General features: G+C 44.7%; 1 protein-coding gene across 5 annotated transcripts in view; it reads left to right on the top strand.

Annotated features, from left to right (window-relative positions):
- The window catches only part of STAM (signal transducing adaptor molecule), a 35401-nt gene extending 14711 nt beyond the window's left edge, over positions 1-20690 (top strand). For 2 of the 5 annotated variants that reach the window (XM_029078049.2, XM_029078050.2), the window contains 10 exons: positions 1220-1366; positions 1979-2069; positions 9241-9433; positions 10160-10254; positions 12084-12172; positions 13656-13743; positions 14860-14914; positions 15740-15893; positions 17979-18154; positions 19138-20690. In XM_029078049.2, coding sequence (XP_028933882.1) covers positions 1220-1366; positions 1979-2069; positions 9241-9433; positions 10160-10254; positions 12084-12172; positions 13656-13743; positions 14860-14914; positions 15740-15893; positions 17979-18154; positions 19138-19348 — 1299 coding nt within the window. In that variant the 3' untranslated portion in view covers positions 19349-20690. The remainder of the gene's footprint in view (positions 1-1219; positions 1367-1978; positions 2070-9240; positions 9434-10159; positions 10255-12083; positions 12173-13655; positions 13744-14859; positions 14915-15739; positions 15894-17978; positions 18155-19137) is intronic. The other 3 variants (XM_029078051.2, XR_003763924.2, XM_029078052.2) reach the window with 3 other exon arrangements.
- Positions 20691-21809: the final 1119 nt, after the last annotated feature.

The raw sequence follows: 21809 nt of genomic DNA, 5'->3' as shown, positions 1-21809 counted from the left end.
GTGGCATTCGGTTTTAGACTGACTCTTGTTCAAGATAAAGTGAGCTATCTTGTATCAAGAGAATTTCCTCCTTTACTTTTCACGGGTTCGCTTTGATTTCCAAGCTTACTATCCTTTAAGCATTTTAGTTTTTCCCCCTGAAACTGCAGTCCATCAGTTGTGTTCATTGAGCGCTTAATGTGTGCAGAGCATGTATTAAGCATCTGGCTGCATCCAATATAACAGATTTGGTAAGACACGTTTCTTGCCCGCTTACGGTGCAGAGGGTAATAATAGTGATATTTGTTAAGCCCTTAGTATGTGTCAAGCATTGTACTGAGCCCTGGGGTAGATTCAAGATCATCAGGTCCCACACGGGGCTCACGGTCTAAGTAGGAGGGAGAACAGATAATAAATCCCCATTTTACAGTTGAGAGAACTGAGGCAGAGAGAAGTGAAGTGACTTGCCCAGGGTCCCACAGCAGTGGCGGATCTGGCATTCGAACTCAGGTCCTTCTGACTCCCAAGCCTGGGTTCTTCCTACTAGAGAAGCATCATGGCATAGTGAAGAGTAAGTGCTTAACGAATGCCACAATATCTCTCTCTCTCTTTCTCTCCCTCCCCCATATATATAAATATATATATATCTGAACATATATACATATATATATTATATATATGTATTTATATGGAGAAAGAGTGCTTAACATATACCTTAAAAAAACCCCAAAACCATCCTGCTTGCTATTTTCCAGGCTCTGAGCTAAGCCCCGGGGTAGATAGAAGCTAATCAGTGTGGACACAGTACGGGTCCCACATGGGACTCCCAGGCTTAATCCCTATTTTACCGATGAGCTGAGCCCCACAGAAGTGAAGTGACTTACCCAAGGCCACACACACAGCAGACAAGTGGTGGAGCCAGGATTAGAACCCAGGTCTTTCTGCTACGCATGTTTGAGATGGTCAGTGTGTCTTCTGGTATTTCTCAAAAATTACCAGTGATCGATGTGCCGAGAATGTGCCAGATGGCTGCTATTTTCCTAGGGAGTCACAAAGTGCACAATCAAAGTGCCTCTGTGGATTCTGCTAACCCCTGTGGTAATCCATCCCCAAATATAGGTAAGTTTGGGCACTGAAAAGGAACCAGCCTAACCTCCTCTCGTAAATGACAAGACTGTTAATGAAGTTCTTAAGTGCAGATTTGGTTCTTTCCCTTAAAAATGTATTTTCCGTTCTTCAGGGTCATCCAAAAGTTTGCGAGAAACTAAAGGCTCTAATGGTGGAGTGGACAGATGAATTCAAAAATGATCCGCAACTCAGCCTAATATCTGCCATGATCAAAAACCTTAAGGAACAAGGTGTCACGTTTCCTGCTATCGGTTCACAGGTATATTAAAAAAAACAAACAGCGCACCTCTCTGTGGAGGAGATCGCAGTTGTATGTCAAAATGAACTTTAGCATATGAAAACTTTCGTTGTTCATTTCATCTTCAAGGACAGGGATAATTAGCATGGATCAACCGGTTAGGAATTTATAGGAATAGTTGGTTTTGGTAGAAGTTTGTGTAGAGTGCATAATTAAGCTAATCAATTACGCTCTTTTTCTCCTCTCCCATTTTCCCCCATTCTCACACCCCTCATTCCCTCCCCCCCCTAAAAAATATGCACTTCAAAGAGCTAAAGCATTCATTTTAGAATGCTCTTTTAAGGATGTGTTTCTTGCGATTCACTGTATTGCAAGATTTGCTTTCTCAGTATTATAGGAAACACTTATGAGCGACACTTTGTGCCAGATTCGTAGTCTTGAAATGTAATGCAAATTGAAATGTAGCAACTGATAGTGATTTTTGAGCACACTTTTAAGATATTATTCAAGTGCTTACTATAGTTCCCTGCATGCAGCAGGTGCTCAGTAAATTGCACTGACTAATAGATAGTGGCCTACATTGATTTGCTGTTGAATTAGTTTTTGAGTATTCTGTTTGTCCCCTTGTGTTAGGCTGCAGAGCAGGCAAAAGCAAGCCCAGCTCTCGTGGCCAAGGACCCTGGAACAGTGGCCACTAAAAAGGAAGAGGAAGATCTCGCCAAAGGTGAGTGGTTGGATTCCCTGAATATTTTGTGTGAGCGGTGGGGAGAGTTGTTACTTCTCCAGAATTGGATCTCTTCAAAGAAAAATCGAACTGCTCCCGACATCCGCAGATTTTTGTGAAGTGAGAAAAATCTCGTTCTAAGAAGTTTTTAATCTTTCAGTTTTGCCTTCTCAACGATAAATAGCACCGACGGTTTGGTTGATTGCATTTCACAAATAAATAGTTTTTTTACAATAGAGAATTTGTGGAGATGCTACTTAGAGATGCCGTGGTCAATGAATAGTATTCGTTGGGCACCTACTCTCAATCAGTATTTATTGAGCACATAATGTGGGTAGAACTAAGCATTTGGGAGAGTTGGTTAGTAGATATGACCCCTGCCCTCAAGGAACTCAGTGTCAGTTAATCAATGATATTTATTGGTGCTTACTGTGTGGAGAGCACTGGGATAAGGGCCTGGGAGAGGACAGTGCAGTGGAGTTGGTAGACACCTTCAAAATCTAATTAAAAGCACATCTCCCTCTAGACTGTAAGGTTGTCATTGAGAGGGAATGTGTCTGTTATATTTTTATATTGTACTCTCCCAAGTGCTTAGTCCAGTGCTCTGCATGTAGTAGGTGCTCAGTAAATGTTAGTGATTGATTAATCCTCCTCCAAGAAGCCTTATTATTAATAATAATAATAATAATAATAATGGTATTTGTTAAAGGCTTGTTGTGTCCAAGCACTGGGGTACCTACAAGGTGATCAGGTTGTCCCGCACGGGGCTCACAGTTTTAATCCCCATTTTAATATCCATTTCACTGGTGAGGTTACTGAGGCACAGAGAAGTTAAGTGACTTGCCCAAAGTCACACAGTTGACAAGTGGCAGAGGCAGAATTAGAACCCACGACCTCTGACTCCCAAGCCCGGGCTCTTTCCACTAAGCCTTTCCTGACTAAGCCCTCATTTCCTCTTCTCTCACTCCCCTGGATCACCCCTTTACTTGGATTTGCACCTTTTATTCTCCTTTCCCTCAGAGCCACACAACTTGTGTGTATATCTATAATATCTTGAAATATACTAATGTCAGTCTCCCCCTCTAGACTCTGAGCTCATTGTGGACAGGGAACGTGTCTACCTACTCTGTTATATTGTACTCTCCCAAGCGCTTAGTACAGTGCTGTGCACATGGTAAGCACTCAGGAAATTCGACTGATTGACAGACACGATCCCTACCCTAAAGGAGCTTACAAATCTAGTGAGGGAACAGATGCTTAAAAATGACAGATAGGGGAAACAGAAAGCGATAAGGTATGTGTATAAATTCTTTAGGGGTGGCGTGAATGTTTAAATGTTTAGAGGGGACAGACCCAAGCGCATAGGTGACACAGAAAGGAGGGTGGCTAGGGGAAGTGAGAGCTCGCTCAGGGAAGGCTTCTTGGAGGAGAGATGATTTTGGTAGGGCTTTGGCAGTGGGGAGGGGTGGAGTTGATTGGTTAGTCAAAGATGTCTTTTGGGAGGAGATATCATTTAAATAGGACTTTGAAAATTGGGAGAGTGATGATGTGTTGGAAACGGAGTAGGAGGGAGTTGTAGGCTGGGTCAAGGGCAAGGGGTCTACACCCCGGCTCAGCCACTTCTCTGCTGTGACCTTGGGCAAGTCACTTTACTTCTCTGTGCCTCAGTTCCCTCATCTGTAGAATGGGGGATTGAGAATGTGAGCCCCATGTGGGACAGGGACTGTGTCCAACCCAATTTGCTTGTATCCACCCCAGCGCTTAGCAACATAGTAAGCACTTAAATACCATAATTATTATTAATCTTATTATTACGAGAGCAGAGCACTGTAGTAAGCTCTTAGGAGAGCACAGAACAGCCAAGCTGGTCGAGACCTCCCCAGTCCAGAGCATTCTAATGGATCTTCTCTCCCTTTGTGAGCTCTCACTGGGGAAAGAAACTCGGGCTAGGTTTAGAATCCATTACAAAATAGGAATTCTTCCTAGATGGGTTGCTTCATTTCCATTCAATATGGCTCTTTTGTTCTGAATCACAGCGCAAACTTTTAAAGGTTATTTCTAAGGATGAGATAGCAGTGAAAATCATGGGTCGCCTTTATAGAATGTCATATTTCAGTCATTTTTTGGACCCTCTTTGAAGGATTTGGGAGAAAAGGGAGAGTTTTGTGATATGTTTTACTAGATAACTCCCAAAAGTCTGATCTGTCAGGGCCTAGTGTGTCTCAGGACCATTCCTCAGCTCTCTGTGTGTTCTAGTGGATAGAATGTGGGCCTGGGATTCTAGGCCCAGCTCTGCCATTTGTCTGCTGTGTGACCTTGGGCAAGCTTCTCTGCCTCAGTTACCTCAATAGTATAATGGGGATTAAGACTGTGAGCCTCATGTGGGACTTGGACTGTGTCTAATCTGATTACCTCGTATCTACCCCCGCGCTTAAAAGAGCTCCTGGCCCATGGTAAGCGCTGAACAAATGTCATAAAAAAAGAGCGAGAGAGAGAACTGCTACCTGGATGATAAGGGAATTACTTTTCAAAAATACATGTAGCGATCTTAACTTTTTATGTCGTTGTTACCGATTAGCTCCAGCCTTCGTACACTTTTGAAATGGCCTAAGTGGCCAGCGGTACATTTAAAGACCATGCCACAGACATTGTGTAACTAAAAAAAGGCCAACGTGGTACTCAGTGTCCTAATCACATGATGTACATAAAAAGCTGGCCCTGATTGCCTTATACAGTTGAGTGGTTTTGCAGCCCTTCGTATTGTGTTCTATTTTCCCTCCTTGTCTCTTGTTCCTTAGGTAGCTTTTGCTTAAAAAAGAGCTGTTCCTTTCTTGTGTTGGAAAATATCCCAAGTAGTGAGTCAGGTTAAACCAGCCTGTTATTCATTTTGTTTCAACAAAAGGTCAGTGGCTGTTCGATAGCCAGAGAGAAAGAGGTGAGGATGAGCCCATCCTTATATTTCCCTTTGGTCCCACTTCCCTGGGTGACTCAGTACCAAGTCCTTCCCCTCAAGTCCTATTGGTTCGTGCGCTGGACCGGCATGTTACGTGCCTCTCCGCCCCAGTTCGTTGTTATCCGCCAGACTCCTTCATTATCGGCTCTGGTCATCCAGAAGATAACTCTGTAGCTGAAGAAGCCCAGGTGTTGGGTTTCAAGACTACGGGTGGTGGCCGGTGATGGGTTGCTGCTAGGGTTGCTGTTAATTGGGGTCTCAAGGGAAGTGGGTGCTGATAAGGTGGATCCTGGCCTTGCCAGTTGCAGTTTCCGTGGTTGGAACTCAGGACAAACTAATCAGTGTACATATTCGATGACAGGAACGTGTATGCATGAGCAGGGTTAAGGCTTGACCAGACTTGATAGCTGTACTCCATGCTCGTCTGCTTTGTTAAATGGCTCCCGGTTTTCTGATGGGATCTAGCCCCATCCTAGGCTCTTGTTTTACCGTGTCCTTAAAATGCTTCCTCTATCCTCCTTGCTTTCAGTTTCCTAATTTTAGCTCTCCATGCTGAGTGTTTGGGTATCTTGGTGCTCTTCTTTCTCCTCCATCTACAGACTAGCTGTGTTGTGCTGAGCAAAGCTCTTCAGTGCTAGGAAGTTGACTTCATATTTTTTTTATAGTACGTATATGCCAGGCACTGTGCTAAGCACTGGGGTAAATACCAGTTAATCAGCTTGGACTCCTTCCCTGTCCTACTTGAGGCTCACAGTGTTAATCCCGTTTTACAGGTGAGGGACAGAGAATGATAATAATGGTATTTGTTAAGTGCTTACTTTGTGCTAGGCACTGAACTAAGCACTGGAATGGATATAAGCAAATCGGGCACAGAGTAGTGAAGTGACTTACCCAAGGCCACACAGCAGACAGGTGGCGGAGCTAGGATCTTTCTGACTCCCAGGCCCAGGCTTTAATCACTAGGCCATACTCCTTCTCTGTTGTTCTTCTTCGTTGAGGAGGATCCCATCTTGCCCTTTGATCTCGATAACTCAAGGTAGTTTTTTGCTACCCGCCCCTCGGCCCCCGGTATTGGTCGTCTGCAGTGCCTATTGCAAGTTTCAGATCTGCTCTTTGGGATCCTGCTCTTCTGAAGCTTCTGTTCACAGTAAGCAGCTCCTCTCCTAATTGCCACCTGCCTCTCTGGTCCGTTTCTGCTCTGCCATGTTATTGGGAACTCCTTTCTTCTGTATTTCTCAAGCATCTGTTCTGTCTTCCCTCCTTGAATCTTCCCTATCTCAGTTCACCACCCTTCAGCTGGTGGCATATCATATCATATTTATCTTCACAGAAACAAGCGTGGCCTAGTGGATAGAACACGGGCCTGGGAATCAGAAGGACCTGGGATCTAATATTGGCTCTGCCACTTGTCCGCTGCGTGACCGTGGGCGAGTCACTCACTTCTCTGTGCCTCAGTTACCTCATCTGTACAGAGGGGATTAAGAGTTGGATCCCCATGTGGAACAGGGACTGTCCAACCTGATTTACTTGTATCTACCCCAGAAGTTAGTAAGTGACTGGCACGTAATAAGTGTTTAACAAAAAACATTTTAAAAAAACCAAACATTTAACATACCCTCTTCCCACTACCGCAAAGCGAACCTGTTTAGGAGCAATAATTATAATAATTATGGTATTTGTTTAAATGCTTATTACATGCCAGCCACTATACTAAGCGCTGGGATGAATAGAAGCAAATGGTGTTGGACCCAGTCCCTGTCCAGATGGGGCTCACAGTCTCAATCCCTGTTTTTATAGATGAGGTAACTGAGGCCCAGAGAAGCAAAGTGACTTGCCCAAGCTCACACAGCAGACAAGTGGTGGAGCCGGGTTTAGAACCCACGACCTTCTGACCCCCAGGCCTGGGCTCTATCCACCAGGCCAAGTGGCTCTGCCTTCTAGCCTACTAAGCCGACTACATTCCATGTCATCATTTTTTGATGATCTTGTCTCACATTTTGTTGCTGAGTGTGGCTTTTTAGATAACTCTGATGAAACCTTTTGAGAAGTTAATTCAGCTCCTACAGCCATTATGAACTGTTGGATCCTGCTGTATCTTTGCAGACTTTGTCAGACAAAAGTTAGGTGTCAATCTTCCAAAGAAAAATTGACTTTTTGGAGGACTTTTAGCTACCAGTACATTATTGGATAGTAGACCAGAAGTCAAGTTACTTAGTCTGTGAGCCCCATGCGGGACAGGAACTTTGTCCAATCTGATTTACTCGTTTTCCCCCGCCCCCCAGCACTTAAAACAGTGTTTGACACATAGAAAGAGCTCAGCAAACACCAGAAAAGCAAAGCAAATCTCCCACTAGACTGTGAGATCATTGTGGGCAGGGAATGTGTCTACCAACTCTGTCGAAGCAGCGTGGCGCAGTGGAAAGAGCACGGGCTTTGGAGTCAGGGCTCATGAGTTCGAATCCCAGCTCTGCCACTTATCAGCTATGTGACTGTGGGCAAGTCACTTAACTTCTCTGTGCCTCAGTTCCCTCATCTGTAAAATGGGGATTAAGACTGTGAGCCCCACGTGGGACAACCTGATTCCCCTGTGTTTACCCCAGCGCTTAGAACAGTGCTCTGCACATAGTAAGCGCTTAACAAATACCAACATTATTATTATTATTATTATATTGGACTCTTCCCAAGTGCTTGGTACAGTGCTCTGCACACAGTAAGCACTCAATAAATAGGATTGATTGATTGCCATAAGCCGTGGTGAACACTGGGGTGTTTCAGACTGTTCTTTGTGTCTCTAGAGCTTCTGCCCATCCGTAAATCGCTGGGCCCTTTACCAGCTCTTTCACCACCAATTAGTGAAGCTCCGTGGCTGATTGGTACGATGCACTTAAGTCCATATCCTTAATTTATACGTCGATATCACTGTCCATCTCCCCCTCTGGACCTTAAGCTCGCCATGGCCAGGGAACATGTCTACCGACTCTGTTCTGTTATACTCTCCCAAGCGTTACTGCAGTGCTCTGCACACAGTAAGCACTCAGTAAATACGTCTGAATGAATGAATGAGTGAAGCAAGCCTGACGTGGAGTGAGCAGATTGGCATTAGATGATGATGGCCTCTTTTCCCCCAGCTCGCTCTCTCTTCTGCATGGTCTGGGCCCTTTTGATCTGTGACCTTTGGATGTTTGATATTCGCCCCAACCCCACAGCACTTAAGTACATATTTTAAAATTATATATAACAAGTTACTTATTCATAATAATAATTATGGTATTTGTTAAGCGCTTACTATGTGCCAAGCCCTGTTCCAAGCACTAGGGTAGATAGAAGTTAATTGGGTTGTCCCACTTGGGGCTCACAGTCTTTATCCCCATTTTACAAATAACTGAGCCTCAGAGAAGTTAAGTGTCTTGCCCAAGGTCCCAGCAGACAGGTGGCAAAGCCGGGATTAGAACCCACTCCCTCTGACTCCCAAGCCCGCGCTCTTGCCACTGAGCCACGCTGCTTCTCGTTAATCTTAACAGCTGTCTCGCCCTCTAGACTGTAAGCTCTTTAGGGGCAGGGAACGTGTCTTCTAAGTCTTTTGAACCCTCCCAAATGCATAACATAGTGCTCTGCACACAGTAAGTGCTCAATAAATGCCATTTACTGATTACATAAGCAAAGTGTATAGATTGAGGTGAAGTAGGAGATCAGTAATATGGTCGGATGGGGAGAGAGCTTCATGAGTGCCTTTGGACAACGTTAGGAGTCTTTCGAGGAGTGGGGAGGTGTGGACTGAGTGGTTTTTTAGAAAATGATCCAACCAGCCGAGTGAAGTTTCTTCTGGAAGCGAGGTGTGAAGGAAGGGTGAATGGGAAGCTTTTTTTAAGGAAAAAACTCAGTCGTGCTTATAAATGAAACCTCTCAATTTGGAATGAATTAGCTTTATGCTAGGAGTAACTACCAGTCATTTCAGCATAGTGGGAGAACATGGAGAAATTACTGCTTTGTTTTTTCACTATTTTCCTACAGAATCAGAGGGACACTGACTGTCTTTAAGATATTGAGCTTGCATGTGGGAAATAAATTCTCGAAGGATCTAGCCCAGTTGGGAGATTAAAAGAAAAATTTGCGGTGGATGAATGTGGTTAAACTTTTCATAATCATTTGAACTGCTTTCCCGCTTCCCCACATTCCATATGAGGTATTAAGAAAACTGTGATTGCTGTATGTTTGCAGCTATTGAACTGTCTCTGAAAGAACAAAGGCAACAGTCCACCACCGTTTCCAGTCTGTACCCAAGCACTTCAAGCCTCTTAACTAATCACCACCCCGAGGGTCGGAAAGTTCGGGCCATCTATGATTTTGAAGCCGCCGAGGATAACGAGCTAACATTTAAAGCTGGAGAAATCATCACGGTCCTTGATGACAGGTAATAATAATGTCTGTTTGCCAAACTAGTGTTTTAAAACCAAAAGGAGTAAGTTGAAAAATCTCTTTCTGCTTATTCTTCTTCAGCATATCCTTGAAAATGAACATGGTCACAGATGTTTGTAGTGTCTTGACTGTTTTATTTTGGTAACACTGTAAGCTTACCCCAGGTTATTATTAATAACAATAATGATAAAGATCATGGTGTTTGTTAAGTGTGTACTGTGTGCCAGCCACTGAATTTAAGTCCTGGGAGGGATGCAAGCAAATCAGGTTGGACAGAGTCCCTGTCCCGCATAGAGCTCACAGTCTTAATCCCCATCTTACAGATGAGGTAACTGAGGCCCAGAGAAGTGAAACGACTTGCCCGAGGCCACACAGCAGACATGTGGTAGAACTGGGATTAGAACCCAAGACCTTCTGACTCCCAGGCCCACGCTCTTTCCATTGGGCCACACTGCTTCTCAGTTAAGACCTCCTGCCTCACTAAACACGTAGCCTGGGAATGTGTCTTGAACTATCTGCTGCCGTAACCAGCATCCCTAGGCCCTGTTTATGAGAAGCAAAGTAGCTTAGTGGAGTTTTCAGTCCTCTAGACTATAAGCTCATTGTAGCTAGGGAAGGTGTCTATTATGTTGTTCTATAATACTTTGGCTCTTGCTGCATGAGAGCATTTAAATTAAGCACTTGAGGGGTTGTAGACTAAATTTTGTTTTTTCAATTTTAGTGATCCTAATTGGTGGAAAGGTGAAACTCTTCAAGGCATGGGATTGTTTCCCTCTAATTTTGTAACAGCAGACCTGAGTGCTGAGCCAGAAATGAGTAAGTAACATCCTAAAGTTTTTACAAGAATAATACATATGGTGAAATAATATGTGCCTGAGTATACCTTAGGAGCAAGTCCAATAAAAGATGATAAAAGCGTTGTTCCATCTCTTTGGAACTTCGAGTTCATTCACCAGAGTGATAGAGTTGGTTTATTTTCCATTTTCTTCCAAAACTACCTGAACTTTCAGAGGCATCTGTGAAGTGATGGGTGGTAATGGTAGAAGGAGAAGGGGAAATAATAGGAGTACCTGCTCAATCACTAAGCAGCAGATGTCAGGCTGCTCTTTTGAAATGCCTTCCCCGTTCCCACTTCAAGAGGAAAAATTACAATTTGAATAGGCCTTTCTCCTGGAGTTTGACCAAGGCAGAGATACTGAATTGGGTGAGGTTGGGCAAGGCAGGACCAAAGTTATCCCTAGCCAGGTGGTCCTTGAAAAACACAGGATGGAAGTCAGTCAGGACAAATGCTGCCCCTGCCCTGGTTGAAAAACTGACCACTCCACTGCAGAATGGATGGTGAATGCCCATCTAGGCCCACATAAAGCCCCCAAAAGAGTGGAAATCAGCTGGTTCATTCATTCAGTCGTATTTATTGAGCACTTGCTACATGCAAAGCACTGTACTGGGTCCTTGGGAGAGTACAGTACAACAACAAATGGACAAATTACCTGCCTACAGCAGCTTCACAATCTAGAGGGGGAGATGGATGTTAATATACAAAAATAAATGACAGATATGTACATATGCGCTGTGGGGATGAGAGGGAGGATGAATGAAGGGAGCAAGTCAGGGAGGAAGGAAGTGGGAGAAGAGGAGAGGAGGGCTTAGGAAAGGCTTACTGAGATGGGCCTTCAGTAAGACTTTGAAGTAGGGGAGAGCAATTATCTGTCTGATATGAGGAGGGAAGGCATACCAGGCCAGAGGTAGGATGTGGGCGAGAAGGCGGCGGCGAGAGAGATGAGATCGGGGTACAGTGAGAAGGTAAGCATGAGAGGAACGAAGCGTGCGGGCTGGGTCATAGTGGGAGGGAGAAGGGTAGTGAGGTAGGAGGAGGCAAAGTGATAGAGTGCTTTAAAGCCAGTGGTGAGGAGCTTCTGTTTGATGCGGAGGTGGATGGGCAACCCCTGGAGTGTTGAACGGGGAAACATTGTCTAAACGTTTTTGAAGAAAAGTAATCTGGGAAGCAGAGTGGAGTATGGACTGGAGTTGGGAGAGACAGGAGGCAGGGAGGTTAGCAAGGAGGCTGATACAATAATCAAGGCGAGATAGGATAAATGCTTGCACTGACCTGGTAGCAGTTTGGATGGAGAAGGGGAAGATTAGGCAGAGAGGTAACAAGCTGAACTGAGGTGTGGGAATTGGGAAGATCAACCATTTAATTTTTAATCAGTCAATGGAATTTGAGCGCTTAATGTGTGGAGAGCACTGTACTAAGTTGCAAGAGTCCACTACCAAAGAATTGAGAGACATGTTCCCTCTCCTCTACTAGAGGGGAGATAGGCATTAAAATAAATTACAGATGAGGGAAGAAATTACAGATTTAATAAACTAAACAGGATCCATTCTTTCCTTTAAGTGGGTTCCAGTCACTAGAAAACCAGATTCTAGTAAGGTTCCAGTGGGCTGAGAATATAACAAGGCAAACTTGAATATTCCTTAAGTTTACTAGAATAAACTTTTCACCCAGTAAAGCTAGAAGATCTCACCTATTTTTTAGATTATTTAAACAGAAAGTTCTTTATGGTAGAATAAGTGTTTTGCATTTAATAAGAAAACGTGTTTTTGTCGAGGAACACTTTTTTTTAAAATCTTTTCTTTCTCAGTGAAAACAGAGAAGAAAACGGTACAATTCAGCGATGACATTCAGGTAGAAACAATCGAACCTGAACCAGAGCCAGCATATATTGATGAGGTCAGTGCAATAAAAACACGCCACCTTCAAAAACCCTATTATTAAAGATGCAACCTCAAGAAAGTACTCGTCCGTGCTTGAAACATTATCTCAAAGTCACGAACTTCAATTTTCTCGTGTTTAGAGAGTGAGAAACATCTGCTAATACTTGGCTGTGATTTGGGAAAGTCAGCTTGACCTAACGAAAGGCTTTTTCTTGAGGCACACAGTAGAATATTTTTTTAAACCATTTCTGACAGCCACATTAGTGCTTGGCATGTAGTAAGTGCTTAAAAAATACCGTAATTATTATTACACATTGCGCAGTGCTTTTTCTGTGTGGGGAATCCTCGATGACCCCCTCCCCTCGGCCAGTGAAGAGGGTCCGGGTTTTGGATGACTAGAGTTTTCTCACTGAACAGAGCCCACCTGCAGATTCATTCACTATCAGAGGTGTTTTCCTCAGGCTGCAGTCTTGAGGGGCCTGGGTTACAGGCAGACGACACCTAAGTTTGAGACCTCTCACTCCCCCGGCTTCTCTCTGGCTCCTTCACCATCATCACAACTCCTCGCCCTCCCACCTCTCCTCTGGACAACCGTCCTATTCTTTGTTTTATGGTATTCGTTAAGCACCGACGATGTGTCAAACACTGTTCAAAGCGCTGGGGTAGGTATAAGTTAATTAGGCTGGACACAGTCCCTGTCGCGCACAGGGGCTCACATTCTGAAGTATGGATCGTATGTTGAGCCGTGCTCTGTGTCCAGTCAGGGTCATGAATTGTAGGTGGAGCTGGGCAACTCATGTCCTATTTTGTCCACCACACTTGGATTAGTTCTCACAACCGTGCCTCGATTCGCATGTGCTTGCTTTATATTTTTATTTTATTCTATCTCCTCCCCTCCACACGTATATTTTAGTTTCCCATCCTAGCCTAACTCTCATCTTGTTTCGCTGACATAAATCTGGAACCCCAACTTCTCCACAGGCTATGTTCCGCATCCTCAATGCTAACCCTTTTGCTTCCCAACATTTTCTATTTTCTCTGGCTGGATCTGAATGGCAAACAAAGCCAGAGTATTCAGTTTTGGGTTTTTTTCCGAAGTACATACTTAACCTTTCCGGTAGCCCATCAGTTAACTTGGTGCCATTGTTCATTCTGCTGAATTGCAAAACGGACTCCTTAAAATTAAAAGCAAACTGTTCTCAGTTGACTTCGTAAGGACAATTGAAATATTTCAGTCACATTTGGACTCAAATTCGTTTTCGATCTCATTAACGTTGATACGAGAATAGAAATTAAGGCAGGAGCTCTCAACTAGGAAGAGATCAAGGTTGCTGGCAGTGGAACGGGAATTCCACGGGGATTGTTGGGGATACGGGGAGGGGCCCAGGGCAGAGGTAACGTGTGGGATGGGGTCGGACTGACTCGGGGAGAGCTGGTTGCGGGTGTCAGTGGGGATTTTACTTCCAAGCTATTCAAATAAAACCTGTTTACTGCTCTAGGACAAAATGGACCAGCTGCTCCAGATGCTTCAAAGTGCAGATCCAAGCGATGATCAGCCAGATATACCCGACTTGCTCCACCTTGAAGGTACAGGAGATATAAAAATATATATAAATATAATAATAATGGTATTTAAGTGCTTACTATGTGCCAAGCACTGTTCTGAGTGCTGGGGTAGATATAAGGTAATCAGGTTGTCCCACTTGGAGCTCACAGTTTTAATCCACATTTACAGATGAAGTAACTGAGGCATAGAGAAGTTAAGTGGCTTGCCCAAGGCCACACAGCAGACAAGTGCCGGAGGCGGGATTAGAACCCCCGTCCTCTGACTCCCAAGACTGGACTCTTTCCATTAAACCGAGTGGCTTCTTATTTTTTATTCATATTTGTCAAACACTCACTAGGCCCGCAGTAATAACTAATGTTAATTGTGGTATTTGTTAAACGTTTACTGTGTGCCAGGCACTGTACTAAGCGCTGGGTTGGATTCAAACAAGTTGGGTTGGATTCAAACAAGTTGGATTGGACACAGTCCCTGTCCCACATGGGGTTCACAGTCTCGATTCCCATTTTAAAGATAAGGTAACTGAGGCCCAGGGAAGTTAAATGACTTACCTAAGGCCACACAGCAGATAAGTGGTGGAGCCAGGATTAGAACCCAGGTCCTCTGCCTCCCAGGGCCCACGTTAAGGACATTGTGGGTAGGGAACGTATCTACCGACTCTGTTATGGTGTTGTACTCTCCCAAGTGCTTAGTACAGTGATCTGCACTGAGTAAGCACCCCATAAATAGTTGATTGCCACTAGGCTATGCTCTTTCTACAACCAACCGTTATTATCACATATCCTTAAGAATAGAATCTCATTAATTAACACAAAGCAGTTTGAGCAGTCTCAGAAAGTAATCCTGTACAGCAGAGTAGTGAGCACAGAGAAGCTTAATGAAATCATGATACTTTGGGGAAAATGACTTTGTTTTATGTAAGTTTATGTGTTTCATTATGTGTCTAGGGTCATTTTGAGAAGCTAGAAAGCATAGTAATCTACATTTAGCTCAGTTTTTTTAATGTAGAATCCTAAACTATCCTGCCAAAGAGTAAGTGTGACTTACTTGCAGACTTTGTCATTGCAGAAATTATTTTTCTAAAACTTCATACATTTCTCTGTGGGTCCTTACTTTCTTTGAATCTTGTGTGTTCTTAGCAATCTGTCACCAAATGGGACCTCTGATTGACGAAAAGCTGGAAGATATTGATCGGTAAAACACGTTTATTGTCTGTATATTGCTGTCGTGGCTAGTATCTCCTGTTCATTTCTGAATGGGTAATGACTGAATTGGGTTTTGGAAAGCAAATCCACTAATTCTTTTCACCTTGTTAAAATAAGGGGATTATTTTATTGCAGGTCGAGGAGACCTCCGATTTTCCACGGGTAGATGAACGGAACTGAGGCTTATTTACGCACTTTTGAGTACTGTTAGTAATGATAATTGTTACCACTGTGGTCTGTGTTAAGCACTTGCTTTGTGCCAAGCACTGTAATAAGCACTGGGATAGATAGGCCCAGAGAAGTGAATTGACTCACCCAGGGTCACATACCCGGCAAGTGGTGGAGTCAGGATTAGAACCCAGGTCTTCTGACTCCCAGGCCCATGCTGTATCAAATAGACCACACTGCCTCACGTGCTTGGAAATGCCTCCTCCTCCTAAACTGCCAGACCACAGACCCCGGGTAATTTTCCTTTTTCTTAAACCATCTCCGTCTCCACTGCCACCTTCCTCCTTGGCATTTTTATGCCCCATCTGCAGTTCTGCCCTCACTCACGTGATGCACTTGTGTCCATACTTTTCTTTTTAAGCTCTCATCCATGTCTGCCTCTCCTACTAGACCGCAGCTTCCTTGACAGGGGGGATCATGGCTTCTCTTGTACTTGCCCAGATGCCTAGAAGCTAGCACTCCACCCAGACGGCGGATGCGTAATCGACTGACGTGGAAACCTAGTTTCATCAAAATCAGTCCTGCTTCTTGGAGAAAGAGGAAACCTTTCTTTTTAATATTCATTTGGTTTCCAACTCTGTTTCAGAAAACATTCAGAACTCTCCGAACTCAATGTCAAAGTGATGGAGGCTCTCTCTCTGTACACTAAGTTAATGAATGAAGACCCGATGTATTCTATGTACGCAAAACTGCAGAGCCAGGGATATTATATGCAGTCTCCCGGGGTTTCTGGGTCTCAGGTATGTTTGTGTTCTTCTTAATACTTTTTCAAGATACCCAGAGCCACTATCCCTTGCCTATTTGCTTTACACACGTTAAAACACATTCCCCACCAACCCCTTCCTATTAAACACATCATTTCATGATTGGTAGTTTCCTTCGCACCTTGGCTCTAGCTCTCCATTGTAGGGAATCCACAGGTATGTCATTCAACTCCCAACTGGCTTAATCAAACAATCACAGGTATTTGTTGAGCGCTTACACGTGCAGAGCAATGGACTGAGCACTTTGGAGAGTATTTGGAATAATAATTGTGGTATTTGTTAAGCACTTACTCTGTCCCAGGCACTGTACTAAACTCTGGGGTGGATGCAAGATAATCGGGTTGGACGCAGTCCTTGTCCCACGCTGGGCTCACAGTCTTAATCCCCATTTGACAGATGAGGTAACTGAGGCTCAGAGAAGTGAAGCGACTTGCCCAAGGTCACCCAGCAGACAAGTGGTATAGCCAGGATTAGAACCCGTGTCCTTCTGACTCCCAGGCCTGTGTTTTATCCACTAAGCGTACTACTCTAAGCAGAGAATAATACAACAGAATTGGCAGACAGGTTCCCTGCCAATAACGAGCTTACAGTCTAGAGGGGGAAACAGACATTAATAGGAATATTAATGTTAATGTGAATAAGTAATCTGCCCGCACTCATTTTCTCTGAACTCTGAGCGATTTCCGTGAGAAAAATCAATGAGTCAATCGTATTTATTGAGTGCTTGTTATGTGCAGAGCACTGTCTTGAGCGCTTGGAAGAGTTCTAATCCCCAGCTCGTCCACCTGTCTGCCGTTTGAACTTGAGCAAGTCACTTCACTTCTCTGGGCCTCAGTTCCCTCTTCTGTAAAAATGGAGATCGAGACTGTGAGTCCCATGTGGGACAGGGACTGTGTCCAACCCCGAATTGCTTGCATCCACTCCAGAGCTTAGCTCAGAGCCTGGCACGTAGTAAGCGCTTAACAAATTGAGCAGTTATTATTATTATTACTGCCTTCTCCTGAGCGCTTAGTAGAGTGCTATGCACACAGTAAGCGCTCAAGAAATAGGATGGATCGACAGGATCCTCCAACTTCAAGCAGTGGGGATTCCTTTCTCTGAATACATATTGGGGTAGATGCAAGCTTATCAGATTGAACCCAGCTCCTGTCCTGCGTGAGGGCTCACAATCTTAATCCCCATTTTGGAGATGAGGTAACCGAGGCTTAGAGAAGTTGTGGCTTGCCCGAGGTCACACAGAAGACAAGTGGGGGAAGTAGGATTGGAACCCAGGTCCTTCTGACCCCGAGGCACGTGCCGTATCCACTAGACCACACTGCATCTTGTGGCCTAGTGACCTGATTATCGTGTATCGACCCCAGCGCTTAATGCAGTGATCGTAAGTGCTTAACACATGGCATGATACTCTATCAACTACAAATGCCAGTACTGGTAGAGTCAGCAGCCAGATCCTCGTTCGCGTGTGCCTGGATCCAGTTCACTACAATGCATCCATCTTATCTACCAGGCCCCTTATCACTCTGACCAGCCAGCTAAATTGGCTTTTCCCCACCTCTCCTCTGCCCTCTTCATTGAGAAGCAGCACGGCCTAGTGGATAAAACATGGGCTTAGTAGTCAGAAGGATCTGGGTTCTAATCCTGGCTCTGCCACTTGTCTGCTGTGTGGCAAGCCACTTCACTTCTCTGGGCCTCAGTTCCTTCACCTGGAGAATGGAAATGAGGGCTGTGAGCCCCTTGTGGGACAAACCTGCTTAGCTCGTATCCGCCCCAGTGCTCAGTACAATGCCCGGCACATAGTAGTGTTTAACAAGTACCCCGATTATTAATATTATTATTTTATTCTGATGTGGGACAGGGACTCTGTCCAGACCTGATTAGCTCGTATCTATTCCATCGCTTAGGACAGTCCCAGAGGAAGCACTTACCAAATCCCATACTTGATTTAAAAAAGGACTCCTTCGGGGAAAAGTCTGGCTCCTGCTTTCATTCAGGCTTTCACTGGACTTGCGGGACACTAGACAGGGTGACTCTCTAACCCGTATCACCTGTTGTTTTCCTTAGGTCTATCCCGGCCAGGCCCCAAGCGGCATCTATCTGGTGACGGGCAGTGCCCAGATGGGATCGGTCCAAAGCTACAGCGTCCCCCCTGACCAGCTGTCTTCTCTGAGCCACGCAGCAGCCCCGCCCCCCGCCAGCTCAGCCCTGCCCGCTCAACAGGCCCAGGCCTCTTACACCAAGTAATTTTTGTCTTTCCCGTTTCATTCGTCCGTCCATTCATTCGGTCGTACTTATGTGTGCAAAGCACTATACTAAGCGCTTGGGAGAGTACAGTACAAGAACAGGGGGGCACGTTCCTGCCCCCAACACGCTCAGAGTCTTTCCCTTTTGAGTCCACTCTCCGAGGTTCCCATTTAGAAAGCTTGCCTCAGCGATCGATGATAGCAATAATAATGATAGTTGTGATATCTGTTAAGTGCTTACTATGCACCAGGCACTGTTCTAAGCGCTGGGGTGATTAGAAGCAAATCGGGTTCCATAAAGTCTCTGTCCCACATGGGGCTCACCGTCTCAGTCCACATTCGACAGATGAGGGAACTGAGGCCCAGAAAAGTGAAGTGACCTGCCCGTGGTCCCACAGCAGACGTGCGGCAGAGCCGGAATTAGAACCCATGGCCTTCTCTAGTGACGAGCCTCAGGATTTCCCTCCTTGCAGTTTCCCCAATGGAGAGCTTGGTATTCCTTAGCGTTTACTACGTGCCAAGCACTGTACTGAGCATTGAGGGAGATACAAGGTAATCAGGTTGTCCCCCGAGGGGCTCACAGTCTTCATCCCCATTTTCCAGATGAGGTAACTGAGGCACAGAGAAGTGAAGTGACTCACCCAAAATCACACAGCTGGCAGGTGGCAGAGCCTGGATTAGAACCCAAGACCTCCGACTGCCAAGCTCAGGCTCTTTCCATTAAGCCACGCTGCTTCTCCTTCCTTTAGTACAGTGCCTGGCACATAGTAAGCCCTTAACAGATACCATAAATATTATTATTTTTATTAGGAGTGCTTAACTCAGGTTGAGTCTCTCCTAGGTGGCCCTACTTCTCTCCCCCCGGCTCCCGGCTTTTTCCGGCCGCAGGTTCCTTCGCCACCATCCTGGTTTCTCCCTCCCCATCGTTTGAACAGCCCTTAGACCGTGCGTTTCCATGCAGCTCTTCTTTTCTTTTCCAGCCCGGTGGTCGGTTCTGTTCCAGGAAACACGTACCCCAACCAGACGGCCATCTACAGCCCCCCGGCCGACGTCACCGCGTATCAGAATGCCGGAACTAGTATGTCTCAAGGGCCCAACTACAGCCTAGCCTCCTCCACCCCGTCTCAGCCGGCAAGTAGCCAAGCCCCACCTCAGCCACCACAGACTTATCCCCAGAAGGCACTGCTATAGGACCCCGGACTAACGCGTCGTACTCCCGGCCAACCTCTGCTTAATCGCAGCCGAAAACTTCCCACGTTTCTTCCTTTAATATCGTTAAGATTTGTTTATCATCAGCTTACTAGGCGTCTCTCTTGGTGAACAAGTTCAATGATTCAAGAAGGTAGAACAGTTCAGTCTTCACTGACCTTTTAGGGGGTTTTCATTGATTTTTATTTTTATTCTTTTTTGGCCGCAGAGGAATGAAAATGCCTAGGATCTTCGATTCCTTTCAGACCGCCTGAAAAATGGTACAAGGTTATTTATGTCTGGTGAAATTGGGTAGTCTGTGCAAACTAAAACTGTCGTTTCATCCACGTCTGTACATATATTGCTGTTCTGACTTCATTTGTGGCCATTTTGAATCGCTGTGGTGATCATGTGAATATATTTAACAATGTTAAATTAATTTACATTACTGTTTTATTTTTAAACCCAGACCGGCTCCCACGTTTCATGGTTTTAGGATGAACAAGGATCCTCTTATAGAGTGCAGAAATGCCAAGCAGGCCCATTTTATCCTTGCGGGCTCCGTTGTCCACCTGGACGTCGGACGTTATCGATTGCGAATGTCATGGCTTCCTTCAGCCTCAAGTTACTATCGGTTTGAATCAGATCAAGCGTTAGAGATTGAGGACCACGAGAGGAATTAGGATTTTATGCAGTAATGCAGGGCTTGTGTCCTCATGAACCTTCCATTGAGGAAGACCTGGGCTTGGTAATTTTACCTTGATCAGAGCCCCAGAGACGTTATACGACGGTTTCTCGTGACATCACGTTGTGTTCTATCCCAACTCGCCGTCAGTTCCCTAAATCTCCCGTCGCATTCTGTCCAAAACCCGGCGCCAAGACGCTCGTTCTAGGAAAGTTGACCGTACCTTACATCTTTGTGTCCAGAGCATATGTTGATTTATTTTTTCATAGTGACTGTTGAAGATTTTGAACTGTGTTCTGTTCAGTGATTGGGGTGACACCAAAGATGGGGTGATGAGTGGAATGTTGAAACTGGAAAAACGTGAATTACACTACATTATCAAAGTCTCTTGTAATTATTTAGGATATAAAGGACTGCGAAGGGAATCCAACTCACCTGTCGCGATCCCTTGCAGGATTTACAGCCCACGTCTCTAACGGTGAATTCGTCCATCCTTCATTAGAACGTAGATAAGTAGAAGTTTCAAAGTAGGCCTTCGACTGAATTCCATAACTCCTTTTCCCAATCATCTTTATTTTTTTCGTCGTTCCGTTAAGCCTCGTCACCTGGTGTCTTACTGTTGTGAATAATTTTCTTCAATAAACTTGAGAAATTGCCTGACTTGGTGGCATTTTAGCTGATCTCTAGAAGTAGCGCCCGTATCATACTACATTCCATGATTGAACTCTAATTAGAGTTTGTGAACTGATGAGTTAGCGAACGCGCTCATCTGTACAAAAAACACCTTGTTTGATTTGTTTCCCGCATGGCCACCTTGATGCGGAAGCGCTTCACCAATGGTTCAGCCATGTAGCAACATCCAATTGTCTGTCCTGTCCTGGAAAAGATGTTACTTTAATTAATACAGATTTTCTGATAAGCTGCACTAAACTGTATTTCTTCCATTTAAACAGTAATCATGTTCAGCTGCCCTTCTTAATTCTTAGAACTCAGAAATACTAGGAATTATCTGGTGGTGTATTCAGATGTCTCAGAGTAAGGGGTTTTTTTTTTTACCTTCCTTAACTTGGAAAATCCTGTGGGCATCGATCGGGCATGCTATCGGTGAGGGCAGTGAATCCCTTCTTTCTGGCTGAGTTTCTCCCCTCAGGAAATCATCGTGTTGCATTCTGGTTAGCCAAATGGGTGTGCTGCCTTAGTTACTTGACATTTGTTGCAATCTCTCTCCATTAAACTCTCATATCTTGTATTCCCCAACTTCTTTATCGATAGGCGATCGTAGAATTGTGAACTGGACTCTATTTGGGGAAAACTCAGAAACTTTACCTTCCCGTGATCACCTTTCTTCCTAGGTTATGTGTTCGCTGAGATGGTGGATCACAAGGAATCATGATTTCAAAAGGGAATCGTGATTTCAAAGGGGGAAAGAGTACTTCAAAGCTGAAAATAGAATCTGTCTCTTGAACGTGGATGGTACTTCGTCAAGAGGAAGTATGCTGTTGGAGGAAAAAGGCTCCATATTGGTCCAGCAAAACTCTCCACTCACTTTTCACATTCCTCCAAATTGGATTTAACGTAGGCTTCCCCTCTTGCCATTTGGAAAAATCCAAGTTCTGCCATTTCTCAGCCAGAAGTCCATGTCTTGGTCAAATAATGGCATCGGTATTGTCATGCTTGGGTTTCTAGTAACACGAGTGGGTTTACTTTAGCTTTACTTAATATATGGGTGCAAATTTTCAATGTAGCAGACTTTATTATCATTATTGATAGTAATGATGA

The sequence above is a fragment of the Ornithorhynchus anatinus genome, chromosome 13 (genome assembly GCF_004115215.2).
Source record: "Ornithorhynchus anatinus isolate Pmale09 chromosome 13, mOrnAna1.pri.v4, whole genome shotgun sequence".
Lineage (NCBI taxonomy): Eukaryota > Metazoa > Chordata > Mammalia > Monotremata > Ornithorhynchidae > Ornithorhynchus > Ornithorhynchus anatinus.
This window is presented reverse-complemented; position numbering and strand designations above follow the sequence as displayed.